The 21,469-nt window shown below is 38.7% G+C and overlaps 1 protein-coding gene across 1 annotated transcript in view; it reads right to left on the minus strand.

The window, feature by feature from the left end:
• Positions 1 to 21,469, minus strand: part of PDE11A (phosphodiesterase 11A) — a 369,842-nt gene that overhangs the window by 170,076 nt on the left and 178,297 nt on the right. The window contains exon 6 of the mRNA XM_012650811.1: positions 13,909 to 14,041. Within this exon, the coding sequence (XP_012506265.1) occupies positions 13,909 to 14,041 (133 nt within the window). The remainder of the gene's footprint in view (positions 1 to 13,908; positions 14,042 to 21,469) is intronic.

The raw sequence follows: 21,469 nt of genomic DNA on the forward strand, positions 1-21,469 counted from the left end.
CACCTCCATGCCCCTTCCCTCCTCCCAAAAGACAACTACTGTACTGACTTCTACAACATACACTAATTTGCTTGTTTTTAACTTTATATAAAAGGAGTCACCGAATGTGTATTCTTCTGTGTCTGGCTTCTTTTGCATTATATTACATTTTTGAAATTTATTCATTTTGGTCATTTTCATGGCAGCATTATATTCCAAAACATGAATGTAACACTGATAATTCATTCTATTCTTGATAAACATTGGGTTGTTACCAGTTTGGAGCAATTACAAATAATGCAATTATCAATATTCTTGCACATTTTTAGTACACATAAGCATTTCTGTTGAGTATAAACCTATAATGGAATTGCTGCGTTTTTCACGTGTTCAGCTTCAATAGAGATATTTAAGAAGTTTTCCAAAGTAATTGTACTCTCCATCCAGAATTGTATGAGAGTTTCAGTTGCTTTACATTGTCAGTAACACTTGATATTGTCAGGTTTTTTTTTTTTTTTAACATTAGCAATTCTGGTAGATATGTAGTGGTATCTTCTTGTGAAAGTAATTTGATTATCTCTGATGACTAGTATGACCATCTATACTGGTTTGTCTGTTTTGCTGACAGAATTATTCATAACATTCCTTTTTATTCTCAAAAGTGTCCCAATTAGACAACAAATTTATGGTTTCCCTACTGATGATTAATGAAGTTCAACAACTTTTCATATATTAATTGCCTATTTCAATATCTCTTTCATGAAGTACATGTTCAGAACTTTGGCTAATTTTTCTGTGGGTTTGTTTGCCTTTTTAAAATTGGTTTGTGAAAGTTTGTTCTATATTCTGGATAAGAGCCCTTTGCCAGGTATATGTATTGCAAATATTTTTCCTACTGTATGGCTTATATTCCCACTCTCTTAATGGTGTCTTTTGATTAAGAGGTTCCTAATATGATACAGTCAAATATCTCGATCTTTTAATTTGTGATTAGTACTTTTTTGGTCTTGTTCAAGAAATCTTTCCCTTTTCATAACTCCTAAAGATATTCTCCTATTCTTTTCCTAGAATCTTTATTGTTTTAACTTTTACATTTAAATTTACAATCCAACTGGAAATGATTTTCATGTATAATATGAGTTAGGAGTCAAGATTTCCTTTTTTTTTTAACTAAAGGTAAGATCTGCAGTAAGATTCTTTTTTTAAAAAAATTGGATATCTAATTGACCCAGAACCATTTTGAGGGAAAAAATACCTCTCCGAACACTCTATAGTACCACCTTTTTCATTAATACATTGTCCATATGTGTTTGGATCTATTTCTGGACTCTCTATTCTACTCCCTTGATCTAGTTAACTATCCTTATGACAATATCATTCTGCCTTAACTAATACAGTCTTCAATAAGCCTCAGTATCTGGTAGTGTAAATCCTCAACTTAGTCCTTAGCCCTTGGCATTTCCATATAAATTTTAGAATCAACTTGAAGTTTATATACATACACGTACACTGCTGGGATTTTTTTTTTTTTTTTTGAGACGGAGTCTGGCTCTGTTGCCCTGGCTAGAGTGCCGTGGCATCAGCCTAGCTCACAGCAACCTCAAATTCCTGGGCTCAAACGATCCTCCTGCCTCAGCCTCCCGAGTAGCTGGGACTACAGGCATGTGCCACTATGCCCAGCTAATTTTTTCTATATATATATATATATATATATATTTTTTTTTTTTTTTAGTTGTCCAGATAATTTCTTTCTATTTTTAGTAGAGACGGGGGTCTCGCTCTTGCTCAGGCTGGTCTCGAACTCCTGACCTTGAGCAATCCACGCGCCTCAGCCTCACAGAGTGCTAGGATTACAGGCGTGAGCCACCGCGCCCGGCCCACTGCTGGGATTTTTGCTGTAATTATGTTAAATCTATCAATCAATTTGGGGGAGAATTGACATCTTTATAAAACTGAGTCTTTATAAACATCCCTAACTTTATTTAAGGCTCTTAAAATTTGTCTAAGCAAACTTTTATAGTTTTACATGTAGGGTCTTACACACAATTTGTTACATTTGTACCTTTGTGTTTAAAAACTTCATGTTATTGTAAATGGTATTAGTATTTTATTTTCTAATGCTTGTGATTGGTACATAAAAATAATTGATTTTTGTATATTGAAAATGTATCCATCAATCTTGCCATGTTCAATTATTAACTTTAGTATCTTACCCGTAAAGTGTTATGGATTTTCTAGCCATGTTGTTAGATCATCTTACTCTTCAATTCTTATGTCTTTTAATTATGTGATTTTAGATTATGTAATTTTTCTTTTTTAGTTCGTTAATAGAGTGAATTACATTGATTGATATTTGAGAATTTCAGATGCAAAACAAAACACAGGCATACATCATTCATCCAATGCTCTCTTCCAACAAATATTTATTTACTGCCTTCTATGTGCCAAACACATTGCTGGGTGTTGAGGATACAAAAATGAACTCAAATGCTCATTACCCTTGAGGTGCTCACAGTCTAGTAAAGATAGAAATAGTTAAGATAAAAATAAGTGTCCAAGCAGAGGACTTCAAAACACTATAGGAAAGGCAACAACTGATTGTGTTTAGAGCAATTGGGAGCAGCTTGAGACCCTATAAAGTGGATCATCAAAGATGATGATGGTGATGATAAGCTAACATTTATTGAATGCTCACTATGTGTCAGGCACCCAGCCTGCACGCATAATTTTATATACTTCCTACAACAACCATATGGAGTCGGTACTGTTATCATCATCTCTTATCAGATGAGACTTAGAGAGATTAACTGCCTTGAATGGGAGAGACTGGATCAAAAGAGGCCAGACAATAGCAAAAACATCCATCAAAGTTATCTTCCAAAAGAACAAAGTGGTTTTCTTCCTCTCCCTAAAGACAAAATCTGAATTAAGGCAATGCCAGTAAGCATGAAGAGAAGAAAGCCAATTTGAGTGAAGTTCAGGAGGTGTAATCTACAGGCTTGAGCTAGCCCCAGCAGCACTAGAATGGCTGGGTCTGTTTTGGTTTGCCAAGGGAAGGTCACATATCATCATACAGATGATCTTGGTTTGAACCAGCATGGAGCAGTAAGTACAATTGTCTCTGCCAACTCTGAGACAATAACCCCTCTCTAACCTCTCCTAGAACTTCTCAAGCAGTCAAGGGTCAGGTCACACAATAGGCAGCAAGAAAAGGAACACACAGTAAGACAGATGGCTCCAGAGGCTCGTGGTGAGAAAAACAAGCCTTAGACTGTTTGCCAGTGAAATAAAAGAATTTTGTTTACCCATAATTTTTAAAGCACTGCATTTCCACAAAAGAATTTTTTATTTTGGGAAGATGGGGGTGTGCATTTTCCCATCCCTATGAAGGATAACATTGAGGTTTCTGATTTGAGTAAGGGTGGTAGAGTTCCTTGAAGTGGGAAATACAGGAAATTTGAGGGCAACGATACCGAGTTCAAATGGACACACATTACAGTTGAGCAGGGCTAGAGATAGTAATCTTGGGTCATCAGCCCTCTGTGTTAATTACATGGGTAAAATCACCAAGGGAGAACTTGTCCAACAAAAGGACTAAGAATTGAACCTTGGGGGACACAATATTTAGTCCCGGAAGCAGGTGACATCATTGACAAGGATGGAAAAGAACTCCAAAGCTCATGCTCTTAACCTCTAGGCTTTACTGCACCTCTAATGTTTGAACAGATCGTGCAGCCTTCCTGGAAATAGGTCTACTGATGTGTATCCAGAGCCTGAAAAGTACAAATACCCTTTGACTTATCAATTTTGTGTCTAGGAATTTATCCCATGGCAATTATTAAAGCTATGACAAAAGTTTGCATATAAAAGTGTGAATCATAGCATTATTGATCACAGTGGTATATTAGAAATAACATGAATATTCAACTACAGGGGTTAAGTAAATCATAGCACATCCATACAACAGAGTATTATGCATCTAATTAAAATCATGCTACAGAAGAATATCTACTGATAGGAAAATGTTTAATATGTTAAGTGATAATAGTGTGGGTGTACAAATGCATACCATATACATTGAAAAATTCTGGAAAAATTATAACTATCATAGTCCCCTTTGAATCATTTGCCTATGGTAGTGTTAAAATTATTTTTCCTATTTTCTAAATTTTAGATAATGAACACAAATTATTCGTCCACAAGGAAAGAAGTCATTTTCTAAATAGGATAAGGACAGATAATAGGTTATTGAATTTAGCAACATAGTAGGACAATTGAAGGCACAGATGGCAGAGGGAAGAAGGGATGGGATCAGGAATAAAAGCAAGGGGTTCACGCTGGAGGAGAGGAAGGTCACACTGAGAAAGCAGAGCTGCCTCAACCTAAAGCTAGAGCCTTGTGTGGGCTGAGTGCGGGAGGAGAGGTGAGGCACCGGAGAACATTGAGAGTGTCTGTAAATTGTTCCTTCTGAGGCTGAGGGAAGGAGGCGAGGCTAGCTCTAAGCAGCTAAGAGAACAGGGAAGAAGGGCTGGTGATGATCAGCATGCTTGATGAGTCTGACAAAGTGGAGAGGAGAACAAGGAAAGATGGCAGAGTGTGATGAGAGTGAATTTTTTTATTTTTAATATCATTAAGGCAATTCCCTAATTTCCTGTTTGCAGCAGTACCTATTGTTTCTGGAAAGTTGCACTGGTCCAGGTGGGTTTATATGAGCATATGAAATGGCAAGGCCAGGGAGCTCATTTCATCCTCGCAGGGAATGAAGGAGAAGGAGAAGGGAGATGAAGGAAGCACAGGATGTCTGAAGAATGAATCCCAAACAGGGAGAAAGAGGAATAAGAAAGTATGAAGGAAAGAATCATCCTGTTCATCAGATCACTCCAACTCTCCAGATAGAATCAGTCAATGAAGCTCAAAAATGCCCATCACCTGCACGACCCCCACAATGTCCCCCAAACTCTCGATGTCTCAAGTTGATCATTGACATTTGTCTCCTGCACAACAAAAAGGTGACACTGGTTATCTCCAGATTTTGGCGTCTTTTCTTTTTCCAGGTTATATTATGAGAGTGTGTGTGTGAAAGGGTTTCAAAATTTGTAAAGTGCTTTAAAAATATAAATATTACCGATATTGAAAGGAATATCTGCCAAAAGATATCTGTCCCATTATTCTGTAGGGTCCCTGCTCAATCACCCTTGGTTTAAAATTCATGCCAGTAGGGTCTCGAAAGTTAGAACACGTGAGGCAAAGCAGCATTTCTAGGAGGCTGTAGTTAAAATAAATATATTATCTGGGAGTGTCTTGTTCTTTCCAATTAAAGATATATTTACTTAAAAACTGCACCTAGTTTCTGCCCTTAGGGGGCCTTTCCCGTTAATGGAGCTAATTAAAGATGGTGTAGCTCTTGGAGCCATCGAAACATACGCATCATATTTTCAGGCCTCTCAAAGGCAGTCAAAAGAAATGTTCAATAAATGATAATAATGTAATGCTATTAACTAATGTGCAGTGTGTTTCTTTTCTCTAGAAAGATATGTACACTTTAATAATACTCTACAGCAATACTTTATCCCCAAAGGCTAATCTACTGGTGATAAATTCTAGTACTAGGACAAGCTGAAGGAGCCAGTGTTCCAAGTCAGTTTCTGATTTCCCTGAAATAACAATAGAAAGGAAGTTCATTTTTGCCTACTTTACCTGCACGTAGGATCCATCCTAACAGCTTCTAGAACACTGCCTATACATGAGCCCTGAAATTCCTGACAAAAAATAACTGGCCTTTGTGCTTAGAATGGAGGCACTGTCTCCACTGCCTACGCAGCAACGTCTGTTGGATTCTTAGAGCCATGGGACTCACATTTGCTTTCACTGCTCACAGCTGCCCCACTATGGTTCAAGTCTCAGTAATTCCCCCTCCCTACTGTGTTGAGAATAGAATATAGAGGGGAAGGGTAGAAGCAGAGAGCCCTTCCCTCCCCCTCCTGGTCATCTGCAGTTCTTATGGCCACTATCCAATCTTCCCTACCAAACCCGCTCTCAGGAAAGGCTCTCAAACTGGTTTGCACTAAGCATAAGCTACTGAGAGAAGATTGCCAGTAGCAAATGCGCTTCAGCTCATCCACAGAGCTTTATCTCCTGATGACTTCAATTTTGCACATTTCCCTTTGTCACAGAAGCGTAACTTATAGACCAGAAGGTGTTACAGAGAATAGGAAATGACCTGTCCTGCCAGACTAGCGCTTGGTGTCCACCGAGTGGGATTGCAGGAGTGCTCACCATGAAGATCTGGCAGGCGAAATGGGCTTTACTGCACTGCATCAGAGAGTCTCAGAGCCTGGAGCCCCATTATCCTTAAGTGCTACAGGACAAGTGTAAGTGCTATTGAGTTGTTTGTAACAGGCTTTAAGAAAAATCCCAGAAAGAACTTTACACGGAAGAACTGCATGGGACTGAAGAGCCAGACTTCAGGTCATGACACCTTAGTGCTAACTGTGCAACTCTGGGCATTGGGCATCCATGGCAGAGAAGACCTTAGATGCTGGTGGGCTTCCCACCACTCCTGAATTTGCGACGAATATGTGGACCACCAAATCCATCCATGCAAAGAGGCCTGTCTTACTTTCTAGTTATTTTCTGACATTCCTTTTGCTGAACGAAATTTTTCTATGTAAACATTGGGTCCAATTGTTCATTCCTATTGCAGGCAGAAAACAAATCCTACATGTGATGGCTATGAAAATTCTCTCCATAACTATACAAATGGAAGGAAATACTAAATTAAACATCAGAATGTAACACTTTAGATCGACTAAATAATGGCTTGTTTTGCATTAGTGTATTTTTTTTAATGTGTCCTTTGAATCTAGTATAGAAAGAAGGGCAGAAAGCTCCACAGATAATGTACTAAAGTGCAGCTAACTATAGGAAGTTAAATTCCAGAAGCACAATGCCAGGTGAAAGCAAGGCCAGAATAATTGTTTTACGGTGAAGGTATTTGTAAATAGAACATGCATTCCAGGAAGTCACCTGATACATTGGCAGGTCATCTGCAAATGCAGTTTATGTACATGCTGTTGGAACAATCTCAGACAAAGCTTCTAGTTGAAATAAAACCCAAGTAACACTCTACATTGGCAAAGGTAATAGAAAATAATCCATTTGAATTCCCTAAAACTACAGCAAGGCAACTTGCTTTACCTAGGTCTCGCATTATTTCAATCCTGGTTTTGAATAATTGTTTCTAATTTTCGGAGGGTGTACAATAACCTGATAAAATATGATTTCACATAAGATATAAAGGGTCTAAAATTTTTAAATATCTTTACAATTTTTCATGATCACAAAAATAATATATGAACACATGAAAAAATTTAAAGCAAAAAATAAAATCAAAAGCTTTAGTGTATATAATATATATAACAATATATGGTACATTCATAAATAACACATAGATAATATATTTAACAACATTGAACAATATTCAACAATAATGCCTATTACATACTAAACATTGTTCTAGGCCTTACTGATACATCAATGAACAAAACCAACAAAATTCTTAGCTTCATAGAGCTTATATTTTAGTGATAGAAGACAGATGGTAAACAATACAAAAAGCACATAAATAACTTACATGTTAGAAAGTGTTAGGACAATGGAGGGGAAAGAGAGCAGGATTAGAGGGATAAGGAATACCAAGGGTTCCAGGCCTCACTGCCAGGTAACATTTGAACAATGGCCTTAAAGAGGTGAGGATGTGAGCCACACAGATATTGGGGAAAGAGTATGTCAGTTGAGGGAGTAGCCAGTTCAGAGGCCCTGGGGTGGTGTGTGCGTGGCATATTCTAGGAGCAGGGACAGCAGTGTGACTGGCACAGTATGAGTGAGGGCTGGGGGTAGACAATAGGGTGCCAGATGGTATAGGGCATTATAAACCTCTGCAAGAATTGTGAGTTTGGCTTTTACTCTAGTGAAATAAGAAGACATTGAAGAGTTTGTGAGCAGAGCCGTGATATGACTTAAAATATAAAAGCTTCTGGCTATTGTGTTGAGAATAGAGTATAGAGGGGAGGGGTGGAAGCAGAGAGACAGATTAAGAGACTGTGGCCACGAAATAGTCCAGAGATGATGGTGGCTTGGACGTGGGTGGTAGCAGTTGAGTGGTGAGAAGTGGTGAGATTCTGGATGAATTATGGGATTGGACTACCTGATGAATTAGTTGTTCAATGTGAGAGAAAGGGGAATCATACCTATAAAATTTTTGGCTTAAGCATCACAAAGGATCGAGTTGCCTCAACAGAGATAGGGAAACCGAGAGGGAAGCAGGCATCGGGGGAGAGATGTGAGCTCTGTTTAAGACATGTTAAGTTTGAAGTGTCTATTAGAAAAATATGTGCATATCTAACATATGTATATATACCCATATATATTATTCTATACATACTTCTACACATCATCCTAAACATACTTCTCTGCAGCTTGCTTTTTTTCTTATAGATAATTTAAAATATTCAGACATATAGACTGATCGTGGGATGGAAACACTTTGTGTGGACTCAATTTCAGTCTTTATTAGGGTGTGACAGGCAGAATTCTAAGATGGCCTGTAAGATTCCCACCTGCTGCTACCCCCTGCCCTGCAGCTTTGTACACGTCTCATCTAAGCCCCTCCCGTCGAGTGTGGGCAGGGCCTGCGAATGTGATAGGACAGTCACTTCCCGGGTTAGGCTACGTTACATGGCAAAGGTCATGAGATAATCACTCCTGCAATTCTGTAAGTCACTCTTGACATTATGTAAGTTTCTGTCACAGCCAACTAGAGTGAGATTCTCCCCTTGGCTTTGAAGAATTAAGTTGCCATAAGCTAGGATCTGAGGGCGATCTCTGAGGGCTGAGAGAGATCCTTGGCCAACAGCCGGTAAGAAAACGGGGCCTCATTCTACAACTGCAAGGAGCTCAATTCTGCCAGCAACCTGAATGAGCTTTGAAAAATGTGCTAAGATCCAAAAGAGAATTCTCTCTGCCAGCAGCGTGATCTCAGCCTTGAGGAAAGAACCCTGCCATGCCAGGCCCAGACCTCTAACCTACAGAAACTGTGAGATGATAACTGGGTGCTGTCTTAAGCTGCAGCGTTTGTGGTGATTTGTTACGCAGCAATAGACAATTAATATACATAGTATTCCTGTCAACATCTTCAGAAACACACATGGATACCTCCTTCCCATGGAGCAAATGAATGCTAAAACTACAAAACCAATTAATGTGATAACCCATGACCATAACAGTTTCTTGTGTCACTATCAGTAAATATGATCAGTTATATTAAGTAGGTCTTTTCTGTCTTATGTCCTTTTCTTCTCTTTTTTTTTTTAATGACCTGATAATGAGTTTCAATTTCTTACATCCTTTTCAAGGATCGTAGACTCTTGTAACAGAACAAACAGTGATTTTCATAGGGTTGTAGAATTTAAAGCTCAGAAACTTAGTTCTGGCTCTGTGACTACCTTATATAACCATTCTGTCATAATTTTCCACCCATAAACCAAGGAGTTTGGCCTCAAACCCAACATGCTATCAAGCCCAGCAGGTGCCACTTTTGAAAGTCAACTGAAACAGGCATTCAGAAAGCAAGTAATCACTAGGGCTTGTCTGCTAAGTCCGCTCTGTTTACCACAAGGAGGGAACTCCATTAAATATTTAAGACCATCACAAAGAGAACACCCAGCAGGTGGACAACTATGATTACTTGCCCCATAGCCCTCTCAGCAGGCACCTGACAGCATCTGGCATGAGGTTTACATCACATTAAAGACATCCCTTTGTAGCTTCTACCAAAAGAAGACCAATTGTTTCGAAACTGAGATTTTAAAATAAGAATAATTCTCTTGCTGCATATCTTTGGGTAGAGTTGCTGAGGACTTGTGAGAAATTATTATAAGGTGGAAAAGATGCAGAAATTAGAAATCTAGTTTACTTACATACGTTAACTGTACACCTAACGCAAAGCATGATAGAGTAAATTATCTCTTATTGATAGAAAATAGCCACTGGTGTCATGAATCCCCAAATTGATAAGCTTCACATGCTATTCCAAATTGGAGGTGAAACTTCCAAATGCACACAAGTGGATGTGTTGGGTCAGCACCAGCAGTTAGTGATCTGAAGAATCCACAAGATGGTCCACCGGGCAAGTCATCCATAAGGTGGTGCTGAACAATTTCATTCATAAAATGGGAACACCTCCCTAGCCCACTGACACTGATTGGGAACACCTATTTGGGCTTAACATGAGCAAAAACTAAACTCCTATTATGTTAAGCCATATTTTGGAGTTTTGGAGTTTATCTGTTGCCTTAAATGATACAGGAATTTGAAATGTAGGCACTGGGGCTATGTTTGAAATATACAAATGCAACCAGCTCTTAGCTGTATGTTTTAAGGACTGGTGGGTTGCTTGGGCTTGGGCAGTACACCCGGCCCCTGAAATTTAATCATCTCCAATGTGCCTAGGTAACCTGCTCCCTGAATGCCTGGCCACTCTTGTGAAGAGCCAGGTCTACATCCTTCTGGCTCCTATAAGGGAGGACCTGGCGATCACCCCTGCATGGTTTACAAAGTATTTATATAGGACTTAACATATTACAAACTAAGTAGTATGCCCAAGACTCCTCAGTTTGTGAATGAAGCAGACAGGACAAAAACGTAGGTATGCTGGCCATAAGTTTATGTGCCTGTGTGGAGAGAGGAGGGAGGAAGTAGTGACTCTATTGCTCAGGTAGCCCCTCAGCAGTTGATGGTCCTCCCATCAGAGGCCACTCAGGGAGAGGGATTTGAATTAGGAATCAGAAGTTCCAGAGTCTGCTCTGTGCCCTGCCTTGAGGAAGCTGTGTGGCCTCTGGCAAACCACTTCAGTTCTCCAAGTTTCCATTTCCTCACCTGTAAGTTAAAGAAATCTCTAATATTTTATGTATGTTGACGTATCTATAGTATAAAATCCCATTATAGGGCCAATCCATTCTGGGACATTCTATCCCAGAGTGTTACATTTTCTGATGAATTGGGGTCCTTCTTCATGCTCTGTAAAGAGAGTTCAGGTTGCCAGAATTATCCACTGAGCCATTGAGAAATTTAGGATATTAATAGATACTGATGCTCAGGATAACTGCATTTCTGGCAAATTTATAATCATTATGTAGACTTAGGCTGAGAAAGTCTATAGGAAAAATAGGAGATGCTTTGAAAAGGGTTCCCCATGCTACTTCTCTGCAAATAATCATTCTTGTTAACCAAACTCGAACTATTCAGGAAAGTCAGTGCAAGGAACAAAAAAGCAAGCACTTTCCTAGTGGAGATAACAATTAGCAATTAATCCTGGATTTTAAAAATTGTTTCCTATTATAATATTCTACCATTGATAACTAACTATTCAGTTATGATTACTTGGAAAAAATATGGACCCATGTATCAGACTCAAGAAGAAAGGACTCACACCTTTGCAGGAAGACAACACAATTTTAAAAGGTGCTCTCTGTCTCTAGGATGATTCTAGAAGCACTTTTAGTGGTGGGGTGAAAGGATGAAGCAATTTCATTTTGTCATGGCATTTTTTTGTCTTGAGGAAAATACTTAATGCACTAATGAAAAAATATTACCTGCAATGGTTGTCTTTATCTTATGATTTATACCATCTTACATCAGGCTTTGTGGGCAGAAGGTTCCAGTCTTAGTCTCTTTCTTTGGAGAGCCCTGTGGCTCAGTCTGGAGTATGTTACATTCATTATTAACACAAACGGTTGCCATCTGTCCCTGAGGCAAAATATACTGGAAGAGAGAGGAAGTCTAAGCAGATAAACAATTTTGCTTGTCCTGGTGTGATATATAACACAACACACACACACACACACACACACACACACAAACACGCACACACCATACACACACATTTGTAGGACATAATTACTTTCAAAATTTTTCTCTCAACATGAGAAGGGAAACAACATAACTTTGAATTTCAGTACCATGCAAAGAGAACGTGTTAAAATCAGGGTACAAGATGTCTTCAGATTTGCATTTAAAACCCAATATTAGCTGGATGACAGATTGAAAGCATCTGGGTGGAGGGCCAAGAAATAATGATGGTCTATGTTCATGCTTTATTTTATTATAAGGAAGAAATTGATTTCATGAAATAGTCCCTGCTTAACCTACCATAGTTTACTGTCTTCAGACATCATTGCTTCTAACTACTAGATCAGGGCATGAAATTTTTATGCCCAATCCCACAGAAATAACTGTTGCCTTTTTGCTTGAGAGTTCACGTTGTTCTTTTTATAGATCAGCAGGGCAGGCTGCCTTATTGGACTGGTCTGCATGTGGAGGAAAATGTAATATTGCTGTATCACTATTCAGAAAGGGATGTGGTAAGAATCTGACTGTAGATATAAACATATGATATATTCAAGCTCACTAAATTATATTAGCAAGAAGTATTCTTGATATATCAATTGTGTTTATGAAATGCGGTGTTTTTCATAAGAAAAGAAGAACAATGATTGCACAAGAATTTTTCATTCCTTGGTAAAGGTAAAGATGCTTACAGCTTATGACCCAGTATGACATTCTTCTAGGTATAGACTCCAGAAAAACTCTTACATTTTAGCATTCGGAGACAGGTACAAGAATGTCCTTGCAGTTATACATGTGACAGTATAATACTGAATCCAAATGTCCATTAACACTATAGTAGATAAACAAAGTGAGGCTTATTCATACAATGGAATATTTTGCAGCAATGAAAATAAATGAATGAATTACAAGCTTATACAACCCAATAACATACTGTTGAGAGAAAAAAAGTAAGCCACAGAAGAATACACACAGTATTATTCAATTTATGTAATGTTCAGAGACATGCAAAATATAACAATGTATTTGGCAGGGATTCAAACATGTGCAACGAAACTATATAGACAAGCAAAGGAATGATAAGTTCAGATTCAGGTTACTAGGTACCTCTGTGGGGGAAATGAAGGAGATGAGGTTAGAGAAAATCAATACAAAGATTCAGAAATAATGATCATGTTCTTTTTCTTAAACTTGGTGGTGGGTACCTAGGTGTATACTGCATCGTGTTCTTTATACCTTTACACACATACACACATGCACACACACACACACACACACACACACATATATATAAAGTCACTCTGTCACCCAGGCTGGAGTGCAGTGACATCATCATGGCTCACTGAAACCTCAAACTCCTGGGCTCAGTGATCCTCTTGTCTCACTCTTGCCTCAGCCTCCTGAGTAGCTGGGACTACAGGTGAGTGCCACTGGGCTGGGCTAATTTTTCTATATTTTTTGTAGAGACAGGGTCTCGCTCTTGCTCAGGCTGGTCTTGAGCTCTTGACCTCAAGTGATCTTCCTGCCTCGGCCTCCCAAAGTGCTAGCATTACAGGCATGAGCCACCACACCCAGCTCCTTTACATATATTTTATGGACCAATTTTTAAAAAGCAATGGTGTAATTTGTTGATTCTGTTTGCTTCCCCAGAATTTGACTCTTTTTATGGTCCAAAGCTAAGAGCAGAATAATAGCAACTCATATCAGATTTAGCGCTATAATCTGGGGTAGGAAATGACCATTGTCCCTGACATCTAACCAGATGTGTTGCCTTTGTAACAATAAATTGATTTTTCTGCATAGCAAAGCCTTTCAGTTTGTTCACCTATTACTGATGTTAATGCAATACTTGGCAGTCAACCGTAGGCAGTTCAAAAAATCAGATCACAGGGGAAGGATCGAAAGAATTGTCAGTAAACTTGAGACTGCTGTCGATTTGTATGATGTCCCTTTTCTGCTTCAACAAGCAAACTGTCAACAGTAGGACAACGGAACCTATGACTGCAACCATAGGGCTCCTCTTACCTCAGCATCAAAGCGCGGGTCCTGGTAGGCGTCACTGATGTTCACCGGGAGGCCTGTTGAAGCCACCAGCTCGGCCACGCTGTTGTTTATCAGCCAGTCGGAGTATGATGATTTCTCAACGCTTTCTTTGAAACTGTCAGAGCCAAGGCAGGAAGTAAGAAAAGAGAGAAACATAAGTTTGCTTGAAAACAGGCATGAACTACACTCATAGCAGGATTATCTACCTTCATTAAGAAGAGATACGTGACATTAGTCACAGAACAATAGTGAGGTAATTATCAGTAGTTACTTCAAAATGACTTACCTGCTATAATGTATAATAATCAAATCCATGGGTAGAAACCATAGATTCTCTGTGATCCAGAGAGCAACTCTAGGTTATGTTTAGGTCCCAAAGCAAGCAGACATAAAGTAGATAATCAGGTAATGATCAAAACTGACAAGAGGGCACCAACATTGTGGCCTAATAAAATCCCACAACACCCCCAGCCCCCCTCCTTTAACTGAAAAGACTAGATCTTTTGGTAGCAGGAAAAATGAAACTTCAAAATTAAGAGAAATCAGAAAATAAATTGAGAATTTATAAAATTCTAAATGTGGGAAAAAAGCATGTCTAGACTATGTGTAATTGTAGTAATTATTTTAATAACATTTTAATAAATGCTATTTTAGCATTTTAGTATCTATTTTTGTAGTTTCAGAGTCGATTTTTTAACAAAAGCACATTTCCTGCTTATAAAACCTCACTTAAAAGCCTGTTTCAATGCTACTGACCCCTAACATTGACAATTTAAACGATATCCATATTTGATTTGAACAAGAAATTTTATGCTAAATGATTTTGTGAACTTTCCTTTTTATCACTTTCATGACAGACATTATATTGACAAAAATGCTGAAAGAAATAGTAAGTTTCCCCACACCCTCTCTCCTTCCCATCGTTTTCTTCCACAGGTACACATTGAGCACTTCCAGGAACTGTGGAGATGCAAAATTGTGTACAGTTCAATAGCATTAGCAAGAAAAGATTTCATGGAGGATGTCTGATTAGTGGCCTGGAAGGTGGTGACTGAAATTATGTGAAGGGATATGAATATTCTAGGGTAATGTTTTTCAAACCATATTCTGGGGAACCCCAGGTTCCATGAGATGTTAAATGAGTATACTACAGCAATAATAATAACTCTATTGAATTTTTAATATAAACTGCATTATATGTAAGAAAACACTATACACTGTAATAGTCATTGTTATGCAAAAATGTGCTTGTATGGAATTCATGTCATACTGAGAATGCCAGAAACTGATCATCAGATGCATGAACGGGTCGGAAGCATAGAGATTATTTATCACCATTAATGTATCTCATCTGTAATGATTGCTAGTCTGTGTCAGATAAATTCAGCATACATTTATAATATTATTCATTTCATATTGCATATTAAACATTAATAGTACATAAACTTATTCTCTATGGCTCTCTGGCTGAAAAATGGAATTTTAACAAAAAGTTGAGTCCTGTAGTTCTTAGGTGGTGCCTAAATCAGAAAAGGAAAAAGACTGAGTACTTCAAAGAGAAGACGAAGCTTAATTTTCTAAAACAAAAAACCAAACAACAAAAAGTCTATGCTTTATTTTCTCTTCGTTGTTTTATACCTTTGAGAAATGAAATTTTATGTTGTGCTGCAATGAAAGCAAAATGTAGAAAGAAATACAATAATGTACCAGATACAAGAATCTAACTTAATGAAGTTATTTCTAAGTTTATAAAAGGGTGTGGACTGAATTCTGACCTTTCTTTCAGGGATCAACTAACCTGTCAGTTCACTCTGTGCTGTCTTTTTTTTTTTGAGACAGAGTTTCACTCTTTTGCCTGGGCTAGAGTGCCGTGGCGTCAGCCCAGCTCACAGCAACCTCAAACTCCTGGGCTCAGCCAATCCTTCTGCCTCAGCCTCCCGAGTAGCTGGGATTACAGGCATGCGCCACCATGCCTGGCTAATTTTTTCTGTATATTTATAGTTTTCCAGCTAATTTCGTTCTAATTTTTTAGCAGAGACAGAATCTTGCTCTTGCTCAAGCTGATCTCCAACTCCTGAGCTCAAACAATCCGCCAGCCTTGGCCTCCCAGAATGCTAGGATTACAGGTGAGAGGCACTGTGCCCAGCCCACTCTGTGCAGTCTTTATACTTTATACCACGCTATAATTTTTAGAGTGTTCTGTGATCACACAGTTTGGAAAGTGCTGACCTAGTGCATGCTGCGGAGAGTGGGAAGCAGAGCTGCAGCAGGACCCTGGGGAAGGGTCTGGGTAGACGAGTTATGGGGAGGAAGATGAGAAATGGTGGGCTAGGTGGGCCCAAGGAAGGAGCCAGTTTTACCAGAAAGTGTCAAAACCTTTAAGCTGGGTCCTTCAGGATGGGCAAGAGCTTAGCAAAGAGAGATTGGAAATCTGACAGCCCTTGAAATATTTAGCAGTAATTAACATGTCCCCTGCAGTCTCCTACCTAACATTGTTCTTTTCCCACCTGTCCCCAATCCTTCAGTACTCCCCTTTGGCACACCTTCCTTATTTTCACACCATGCCAGTCCTAGATATAGCCGAGCATGTTAATAGTCCTTGTGAGTTTGAAAGCTAGTGCAGAACACAGTCCCCCACTGGGTGTGAGCAGGATGGAAAAGGGATGACCACCTCCTTCATTCTAGATCCTGTTCCCTCCAACAAAGATCCGGATTGATAATTTCCAATAGATCACCTTTTTGCTGGGTTTTTAGGAGCTTAAATTAATATCTAAAGTTGAAGTAACCAAATTTCTTGAGTCCAAAAAATCTAACAAGAGATATCGAAGGTCAACTAATTCAACACTAAGATTTCAGTTTGGGCCAGAACCAACAGAGATTCACTGCAGTTTGGAAATACATCTATAACTTGATTGATCCCAGATTGTGGGTACAAATAAGTTCATGTCAACTTAGTGGTTCTTAATTGCCATGTACATAATTGTAATACCGCAGACACCTCTGAGTCCTCTCTCAACCTCCAGTCTTTTTTTTTTTTCTTTTATTTCAGCATATTATGGGGGTACAGATGTTTAGGTTACGTATGTTGCCCTTGGTCCCCCCCCGCAAGTCCGTGTTTCAAATATGTCCATCCTTCGGGTTCAACCTCCAGTCTTTAGGGAGACTTATCCTTTCTTCAAGGCTCCTTGTGAAAGCCCATTGCTTAGAAGCCAGATGGGGGCAGCTGGCCACTGTATGCCAAGGTGCCAAAGCTTCATGGAATGAGAGAATACTCTCTGCCGTGCTCTGTGCAGAATTTTCATCTCTGGGCTCAAATGCCATATTGCCTGTGCCCACATTGTCACAAATCTCCTCATTAAACAGCTCCTTTAGCCTTTGCCTATACCCTCTCTGTACAGGTAGGGGCGAGAGCTTAGCTGTTCATCCATATACAGATGGGTACCCATGCACCAACTTCTTTCAGCAAAAAGGAAAAGCCCCTTATCGGTCACTGCATACAAGTGAATGTCTGATGTGAGTGCTGGTGGGTATGCATGTGTGTTACCAAGACAGTTACTGTACTCCAGTGCACAAGAGGAAAAAATGGCACAGAATTCTTAACATTTATTTGTTCTTAAAAACTAAAGCTCAGTTGAGAAATCATTCAAATCTTTCCAAAGTTTGAGTTTTTTTTTTAAACAAACCAATTTATTTGTTCATGTTTAACAGCTTCTTACATTCAAGTCATAACACTATTTTGACCCCTGCAGTGGGGATATTAAAAAAAAAAATCTGACTTAAAGGGGAAAAAAAAAACCCAGCAGACAGAAAAAAAAAATCCTTGAAATAAGTGTCTGAGAAAAATAAAATAAATATAAGTGACACCTAAATTTCAGTGAAATTTCTTTAAAAGGTAAAAATCTACTACTTAATAGCTTATTTTTACTCTCTAAAAAGTAGACCTTAAGTTCAGGATTCATTCTAAAATAACAAGCTAATTGTAAAGAAATTCTTTATCTTATTATTTTGTTAGAACCAGGAGCATAGGATGATGTAGGTTTTTAAGTGAGTTTCATGCAAAGGGCTGCAGTTCAGATTCTCTTTCCTTAGTGGTATCTTGTTTCCAAATGTGAGACTCAAAATGACTTGAAAGAGAGCTTCATGAGCTCAAATATATTGACTGTGGAGGAATAATGGAGAATTGCCCTATTATAGAAAACACATAATTCCTGAAATGTGGCTGCCCCTGAAGTGAGGGCCAGTGAGGTAGATATAAACCTCAGGGTTGACAAGTTGCAGTCGTGTAGGAGGGAAATCGATACAAACAAAACAAAACAAGACAAAATAAAATACCCCAGGAGAAGTGACTTCAACGTCTTCATTTGTCTGAAAACCCTAGATTAGCTGAAGGTTCAAACACAGAAAACTGTGAAAATAACCTTAACACAATCTTCAGAGTTACTTCCCCAAAAAGAGTCTCCATTAGAAGACAAAACATCTGAATACAATAATGTTAATCATTAGACTGTGCCTGTGTTGACGTTTCTGTTCTCGACATTAGAGTTTACTTACACATCTTTACTAGAAATCCCAGGAGGATTTCACTCTTTCAGGAATGACCATTGGCTGGGCCTCTACTAAGTGCTGGACGGGAGTGGGATGAATCTTGCATGAGGTGAATGATAAGGGTTTTTTCCTTTTTGCTGAAAGGAGTTAGCATATGGAAACCCATCTGTATATGGATGTCAGCCCAGCCTCGCCCCTGCTTGTACAGAAAGGGGTACGGGCAGAAGCTAAAGGGCCAGACTCTCTGAGAGCCCACAACAGGGACAATGGATTGTGACAAATGCCCTGATGGAAGGATATGCTATACATGGGAACAGACAAAAGAAGGGCCAGTTGGGTTTGGGTTAAGAATGGTATTTGGGGAACCACTTCACAAAGGAAGTTGGTCTAAACTGTCTTTGGAGGGTAAGTAAGAGTTCACTTTGGCAGAGAAAGAAGATAAAAATAATTCAGATGAAACTACACCATGAGTAAAGCTTTAGAAGTGTGCATTTTCTATATTGGTACAGTAAATAATAGAGCTAACACTCAGGCACATGGTGGAAGTGATTAATAAGGCTACAGTGGAGGAGGCCAACCCATACATTGTGTGTTTCCATGAGCATAATTTGTCTCCAAAACCATGTCCATGAATATGACTGTCTCACCTGTATCAGTGGCCCCTGGAGTTCTGAGTTCCCTGTGTATATATCCAAGTACTTTCTGAAGACTTCCTTCTGGCTATCCCCAGGCACTTCAAATTTGCCATTTTCAAGACTGAACCAACATGTTAATTAATGATCATTAATGAAGACTGTGACCATTAACTAAAAATAGATCATTAGGTCGGGAATAGAAATTTCAACATAGACACAGTCTATTTTCTCATTGCCAAGGAATGATTGTCAATTGCCCTTCTGCCAGCTTGAGTATTACCCAGTGAGGATGGAACCCAGAGAGATGCAGAGACAGGAACTCAAAGAAGTATTTAGGACAGATATTTCTTTTCTGTGCTTTGCAAACAAAAATCAAGTTTTGATCTACAGGTTATATACGGTAGTATTTGACATTTTGTTTCGTTGATTAGAGGTTAGTCTGAACTTTGACTCACAAAGATAAACTTCATTCCTTACTTTTTTTCCTCAGGTAAGCCTGTCTACCCCTGGGGCCCCTCCTGAAGCCTCCAGCTGTGCAACAGTATTTGAAGTTGTCTTTTAATTAGGAGATTAAGAAACTAAGTCAATACCAGTGGGACTCAAAGACAGGACCCCAGCAGGAGAGTCTCTAACACCCAGGACTGGGACATTAATAATCTCCTAATGGCTTCAGTATATCTTTGAAGGCTATCAAACAAGTCTCTTAGTCATAAAAAGTAATGGGAGAGAGTGTAATTAGCAAGCAGAACCAGCCTGTCAGCGCTTGCCCTGTGGTAGAAGTCGGCTCTAAGTTGCAGGAGTTCTTAAAGTTTATCATGACCTGTTAATGGACTTGCCTTAGAGGTCTGGCCTGAGGACACTCTATCACACTCTTCTCTCATTTTAAGCACTCTTTGTTATCAGAAATTAAGCCATGATAACCAAAGAACACATTTTCTGTCTCTCATTTCCTCAAGTTGTACAATTAGAACGATGAGATTAATCACCCCTTGGAGTTGGTGTCACTTTGGGGTTGTTACTCTTAGAAAAATGTCAGATGGCATTGCTGTGAGTGGTTGGTATCTACCATTTAGTGTCATATAGTGACAACTGCTTAGTTTCACAGCCAAGCAAATCTGGGTGGTATTTTTAAAATCTTGGCCCAACATTCCCTATAATAACTGTGAAACTACAGGTAATGTATTAATATCTCTGATTTTTAATTTCCATAATGGAATATAGGGGAAATAAAACCCACTTTGTGGGGCTGTTTTGAGGATACAATATTAGAATGTTGAAGAGTGCATGGCACATAGAAAGCTTTCAATAAATATCAGTTCCTTATATCACAAAGATTTTTCTTTTATTAAAAACACCAAGGTGAGACATGCTCTGTTTAACTACTTAATTCATGAGGCAGGAGATAATAGGCTAACTGCTTCTGACAGCGGCATCTTTGTGAGATTTGGAGAGGTACTAAAGAGAAAATGTGCTAGCTGGCAAAATTGCTGATAATAGAGCACAGTTAGGATTCTGTCCTGCTAGAGGTTTCAAGTAGCCCCACCACATCTCTCTGTGAAGATACTATGGCCACCTTCAGACATCTTCGGATTGAGAGCACAACTTCCCAACAAGTCCTGCATACACACACACACACACACACACACACACACACACAGAGCAAGAAAGGAGAAGTAGACACAATTTGTTAAAATATTAACTAAAGCATGTTAAATGAGAGATCTACAAAAGTAAGCCAAACATAAAAAGCAACTCTTAAGGCTTCTGAGTTGCTATAATGTTGTTTACTGCATAGTATTGATCCAAGGGGCAGCTGACCTACATAAGCTACTTTACTATGCTTGATCTCAGTACTTACTCATGTGCCTTGCTGTTCATGGAACATTTTTATAGTTTTCATTCTCCTCTGTGACAGTTTTACTAGAATGACAAGCTCATTGGTCTGAAATTAATAGGAGTAATGAGGCGGTTTGCCTTTCATTTGAGTCTTCATTTCAAAGCCATGAAAAAGAAAAGGCAGAAAATACATATGTTTAAGAAGTGAAGATTAGATGCTTGTGAAATGTTTCTGGAAGTTTACTAAGATGAATTTGGACAATACCCAACATCATTACAAATGCTTCCTCCCCTTTATTGATGTTTAGTTCTTATAATTAGCATCATGCACATGGGGCATAGACACGTACGCCACTAGTGCCATGGAGTGTACTTATAAAATAAGGTTATTTGTTTTAAAGTTTAGATTCTAAATTAGTATAGAATGTCATATAGATAAATTTACATGAACTGATAAATCTCTCCATGTATATATGTGTATATATACAAACTTATATACATATTTACTATATTTTTATTGTTGAGTT

The sequence above is a fragment of the Propithecus coquereli genome, unplaced genomic scaffold (assembly GCF_000956105.1).
Source record: "Propithecus coquereli isolate 6110/MARCELLA unplaced genomic scaffold, Pcoq_1.0 Scaffold34, whole genome shotgun sequence".
Taxonomy (NCBI): Eukaryota; Metazoa; Chordata; class Mammalia; order Primates; family Indriidae; genus Propithecus; species Propithecus coquereli.